Genomic DNA, 6,603 nt, shown 5'->3' with positions numbered 1-6,603 from the left:
TGTTTATAAAATGTACGTATTTATAATTTAATATATATTTTTAAAATTAAAGATTATATGAGATTTAAAAAACATTTATATAWAAAAGTATAAGTGCCAGTAGTTATAAATAGTGTTGGAAAAAAAGAAAAATTTATAAAATAATAGGAAAATTTCTAGAATGTTTCTAAAAGAAATTTCTAATTATGGAATCACCTTGTTAATTTTGTATTCTCGATATTTTTGTTAACTTGCTTTTACATTGYTTTTAYAAGTAATAATTAAATATAAGTAATATTAATTACAAAATTWATTTATTTRATTAAACTATGATATATATATATATATATACTGTATATATATATATTATATTAGAATGATACATAAATTTAACAAAACTGATTATTATTAAATAATTTTAATTATTTTATATATATATATCCCATTTTGTATAATTGTTACTATATATCATAGTATAATAYATATATATTATTATGTCTYATTAATATACAGTAGTATTACAATAGCTATAGATATKGGRATCCTATAGTATAATAATAYARTTAAATTTCTATAAAAATTTATTCCTAASAAATTTTCTAGAAACTTTCTATTTGCCCATTTCTAGTTATAAAACATATGGATTTGTTGGTTAATAACAATATAATAGGATTTTTATTTTTTAAACTATTTAACTAGCTAGTTTATAACAATAYMTTTTTATTTATTTCTATTTTTCGTATAATATGATATTTTATTAAATTTGTTTTGAAAAYAWAATAAAAACTAACAATTTTCTTAAACCAATTATTAAATTTKRTTTATCTTTGTTATATAAATCTAGTATCAAGTTCTGGAAAWTTTTMAATATTTYTTAAAATAATTGACAGAYTTTGATGCGRTTTGTTTCAATATAAAGGTTAACTCAACCGATTAATAAATCWATTAATATATATAATAACAASAAAAAKAGTAATTTATTTTATAAATGATWTTAACTAAAATATTTCAATTTYTAAATAATATTTTTTGAGGTAATTGGTATAGAAAGTGGTGACATTGCGTACGTAATTTTATWACAAAATWTTTAATTTTAMWWAAAATTGATAAATATTTTGTTAAATATATTAATTSATTTATAAATCWGKRTGAGTTAACGTTTATATTAAAAACAAATWGYATTAAAATCTGTCAATTATTTTAAGAGATATTAACATTTTTTTCATCAGAGTAYCARATAGTAAATTTGCTGGCTGTTTTTTATTATTATTTATTTAATATAATAAATAGTATAATGAGTTTATATAATATACTAGCAATATAAAATCATAAATCGCAAGTTTATTATACAATTAAGACAAAGTTTGTTTTTGTTGTTGATTTATTAGACTAAMTTTTTTGCCGTTATTTAAGTGCATTGTTAATCCAATTTATTTGCAAAATAAAAACAAAATTAAAAAAAATTATATATACTTTATGGAGTTTTACGTAGACAACTACCGGTAGTCTAAATAAATTTTTTTTWATAATAATAACATAAATTTATCACTACATATACTATCATAAATAGTAYTGTTTCASTWCTACTGTACTACTCTATACTATTATTTTGTGTAAACTAAGTTTARAAATATTTTTAAAATAAATATCATTTCWAATATACAATACTTTTAGTAAAATRATAAAATAATATTAGTAACTGATAAACTTTATAAAAAAAGTTATGATTTTCCAAAATTTACTTAATAAACATAAAAGTGGACTACAGATAACATTTGACATTTAACATTATGTTTTGCAWTTTATTACTAAAAATAGTAAATAAAAATACATTAAACATATATTYTATGCAATATTATAAATTCGTCAATTGTTAWGTTAATATTATATATATATATATAATATCATTATTGAAATATATATTTTTATTTACAATTTTTTTTAGAAAATATAAACAAATAACAAGCATTTTATAAGCAAATAAATACATTGTTATTATAGAAATATTTAACAAAGTAGTTTTAAATTATATAAAATTTATAAATATATATAAAATAAATACATAACAATTTAAATATATGATAATAAAAAAATAAAAYATATTTTATAAATTATCCTATTTTATGTAATTACTGTATTTAATAGACAATAAAYTATTAAATATTTTTATTTATTAWATYAATTTATTATTCAAAAATTAAAAATATGACTATAAAATAGTCACATAAACATTAAATAATTCYATAAACTTATATTATAATTAAAATTTAGTTATATTTAATATTTARTTTAATTTATAATWATTTTTTTGAAASAAAAACATTTTTATACATTTTTAATTAATACTCTTATAATAAAATAATAGCAATTCAAGCATTAGATGTACAGCCAAATAGTTTTTTGAATCGCCGTTTAAAGCTATCATTGAGCCAACAATAGATGAATGGGTTGTAACTGTATATAAAAAAATAAAATTAATTAATTAAGACTCTSAAAGAAAAAAGATTGAATGACATATAAAACTGTTTTGTATTATTATTATATTAATTATAAATGTCTAAAAAATAATAATATATTATAACAGCATTATTTCTAATAAAATAAATATTTWATTTAATTATTTTTCATATAAAAAATAATTATAATTAATTAATGTTSTTAAGAAATATAAAAATATATTATTTATAATACATTTTTCAAAAAAAATAATTTAAGTTATGTTATAYTATAACTTTGTATAAAAAAATACATTTTTAYATGTTATTTGAAATTTATCTATAATATTTAKMTATAGTATATTTAATATATTCTACATTAGTATATAAATATAATAGTAATATCTATTTGACGTTAATAACACTATAATATTTGTTTCAAAYRTTAAATTTAAACGTCAGTTATAAATCAGAAATTTTTTATAGTATTTAATTTTTTTATCTTATAAATATTTRAAAAYTTRTATTTTTCTTWYATAAAATAGTAAACTTACTATAAGTTACATAAATATTGCATTATTATAAAGTATTTTATGTTTATGTCATTAKCAATTTTATTTACTTATTTTTAAATCATTGTATCTGACATTTTACTAAAATATTTGTTTTSGCAATATTTAAGATGAATAATAACAATATGTTATGTATTATTAATGYTTTTTTATATTAAAGATCTATATAACACTAATATTACATTTCTATAGTAAACAGAAATATGAAACAAATGAWWTAAAAATTTTCTGATAAAAGTTAATACGTTATATAACACAAAATATTTACATTTTTTCTRCTAAAATAATTGCATACTTACAAAACTAAATCAATATTTGATACTTTTTTATGTCAAARGTTTTTTATGTAATTTATATTTACTTACTTTAGCTAATATTATTTTTGTATTACTATTATTATTAGTATTARTATTCATAAAGCATTTTACMATGAAGCCATTGAAACAACAACAATAATAATAATGCATCTCAAATGCATTATTTAAATATATATATATATATATAAATATATATATATATTATAATATTTTATATTATTTTTTACAAAAAATAAGTACTAATTTTTTCAAATAAATGTTTATTATTCTTAAAATTTTTGTTGAGCTATGAATATATCAATACTAATCWCAAAAATATACTATAATTTGTTATGTCAAAWAATAAATAAATATTTTTGAAAAAATAWTTCATAAGATYYKACTATATTATATTGATATTTTTTAAAAAATAAAGTTCAAAAATACAGTACTTGAACTAGATCAATCTACTTAAATATATGTTAAAAATTTCAAATTTTGAAATCTAAAAGTATAACTTATATAAATCTATTTATAACTTTTTAATTTAAGTGTATAATATATTTTGATARCATCACTTAAAAATATTTTTAAGTAAAAACACATAGAAATAACTTAGAAAATTGTATTAGTATTGTTATTAGAAAAATTAAATTTTAGTGCTTAAAAAAATTAAATTAATAAAAAAATTAACTTAATAGAATTTATTTATTTCTAACTTATKRTATATTAAATTAAATTTATTATTTTTATACTAAGGTATTAATATATAACTTTAKTAKAAAAATAATAAATTCAATTCAATTTTTGAGATATTRTATAATATTATAATTSAAATTAATATATYTTTTTACTTTTATAAAATAGACCAATTATTATACTTTAGATACTTTAATAATGTATTTTATATTAAACYGATAGTAATAAAAAAAGCTTTTATCTAAGTTTATTTTTATAAGAAAAATAATAAATATAATTAWTGAATCATTTATTTATAAAAAAWYTTTTATATAACTTACCAGACACTGGACATTGCAAACCAATGTGTTATGAAAAATAAATACGAGTTATAAGTGATGAGCTCGTAGTCGGTTAGCAAATGAAATATATTAAGCGGTAGCCAACACGTGGCAAATACCAGTACAACCATTATTAACATTTTAATCCTCTGTAGTTTACGTCTCATGTGATTATTTCGTTGATTTTCATTCAAATTGCCGACAGTTTTCTTGCGCCACAAAAAACAACTGATCCTYAAATAGCAGACACACGTCAATAGTATTGGTAATAGATATTGACTGAGAAACGATATCAATGTCAGCCTCTGGCGAAACTGTTGGTGTGGTTCCGGRTATTCAACCCGACAACGAACCAGTTGGCCAATGTCTGGATCACCGATAACTATGACACGATTGAAAATGCCGTGCGGTATGGAAAAGACAGCGGCCAATAGCCATATGATAAACAATATRCTGCCACACGATAACCATCGACAACAGCAACGATCGGCCAAATGTTGGTTATGTATAATACTTTTGTATCGTTCAACGGCTATAAACATCATWGTTATTGATGAACAGTGAACCGATACGGACTGTATGAACGGTACTAATAGACACAGTGTTTCACCGAATGGCCAGTTATCCAATACGAAACGGGCGATATTGAACGGTATGTTCAKTGWGGTCATCAACAGATCACTGACCGCCAAATTGGCTATCAATTGGTTGGTTGTGGTCAACGAGTTTTGTCGGCTTTTGCCAGACAAGACTTTACATACCATTAGATTACCGATCAGTGATATTATGACAATCAGTGTATAGGAACTAATTAACAATATATTTCTGGTTTGTTCGTCATCTTCATCGGTGGTCAATGTTTTCAAATTATTCAAAAATATATTCATTGTATAGTTATCGCCAATTGTCGATAGAAATTGATGATCCATTGTTTTGTTTGATGTTTATTTTAATKARAGATAATTAKTATTATTTTTTGSTAATAAAATTGTAATAATATTATTAGTATTAGTATTAGTTTTGATAATAAATTCTWAGTATTGCTTGTTATTATTATTATTATTATTGATATGAATAATATAATCTATTTTTTATAATACATGTAAAAATATCTTTAAAAAGATTAATTGTAATTTAAAAAATAAAAATAATTATTATGTAAATCTTTTTCCATGAATAATTTACAGAGAAATATATTTATTAAAAAAAATAACAATAAAAGTTTCACAATATTGTTAATATTATAATGATATTTTACGTGAGTAGTTTAGTAAGTTGAATAAAAATAAATTAAAGCTTCACAATATACGTGAGCTAATTTAATACATTATATATTGTATATAATGTATATATATAATAATAATAATAAAATAATTTATATTTGAATAAATCTCGTATWTTATTAGACAATCACAAAAGAAATTTTAATTTTATTATTATTAGTGTTAATGTTTTTTTTGTTATTGAGATTAATCTTAGAAAATTGAAACATCTAAATTTATTGCAGTKTATAATAAGTATATATATATATATATAATGATATATAATTTAATCCATAGTAACATACAAAAAAATTTCATTTAACAAAAATATTTACAATACATTATACACTTTAGTTCATATATAAAAAAAGATATCTTATTTTCAATTTATCAATAAAACATATAAACTTAAATTGACTGAAAATAATTTAAATGTATATTATATAAGCTTTCAATTCATAGCAACTTATTAGAGTAAATACGGATAAATAGTTGTTATAGTATCACATCTTTTATAGTATAAATAGTTTGTTGAAAGAGTGTGTGTTTTATATATACAGTAAAAAAGTAAAGATTTGAAGAGCACTGGTATACAAGTTCGGTGTCTATGAGTGAGTGTGTGTGTGTGATGTGTCGGTATGTGAGTGAGTGTATGTGTTGGGTATGAGTTTTCTGTACAAACATATGCGCAAATTGGATATTATTACCGTATTTTTATATACTGTATATACAAATTTTTAATGATATTACTTGTCATTAAATATACAAAAAYTACTTTAAATGTATGGTTGAATAAACCTTCGTCYAGACTATTAAACAATGATTAGTCAATTGAATTAGAATTAATTTTAACAACATTTATGTATTTTAATTATAAATCTTCAAAAAAAACCCACTTTTTGTCTAATTGTCTTAATTGTTAGAGAATGTAACAGATTTTTATTATTAGTCTTATTTTATTTATTATTATTTATAATTATATTATAAACCAGTTGAGAATGCTAGAAAGCATTTTCATATAAACTCCTTATTATCYAAAT

At 18.8% G+C, this 6,603-nt stretch overlaps 1 protein-coding gene across 1 annotated transcript; it reads right to left on the bottom strand.

Moving 5' to 3' along the window:
* Positions 1–4,297: 4,297 nt before the first annotated feature.
* Positions 4,298–5,230, bottom strand: LOC128955801 (G-protein coupled receptor 83-like). Its single transcript, XM_054301477.1, has one exon. It carries the CDS (start codon positions 5,228–5,230, stop codon positions 4,298–4,300), a length of 933 nt encoding a protein of 310 aa, XP_054157452.1.
* Between the last annotated feature and the right edge of the window lie 1,373 nt (positions 5,231–6,603).

Source organism: Oppia nitens, unplaced genomic scaffold (assembly GCF_028296485.1).
Source record: "Oppia nitens isolate AA-2021 unplaced genomic scaffold, nextdenovo-longstitch-racon4-pilon3 scaffold2_pilon_pilon_pilon, whole genome shotgun sequence".
NCBI lineage: Eukaryota > Metazoa > Arthropoda > Arachnida > Sarcoptiformes > Oppiidae > Oppia > Oppia nitens.
Note: the sequence above shows the minus strand (reverse complement) of the source record. Positions and strands in the feature narration are given on the sequence as shown.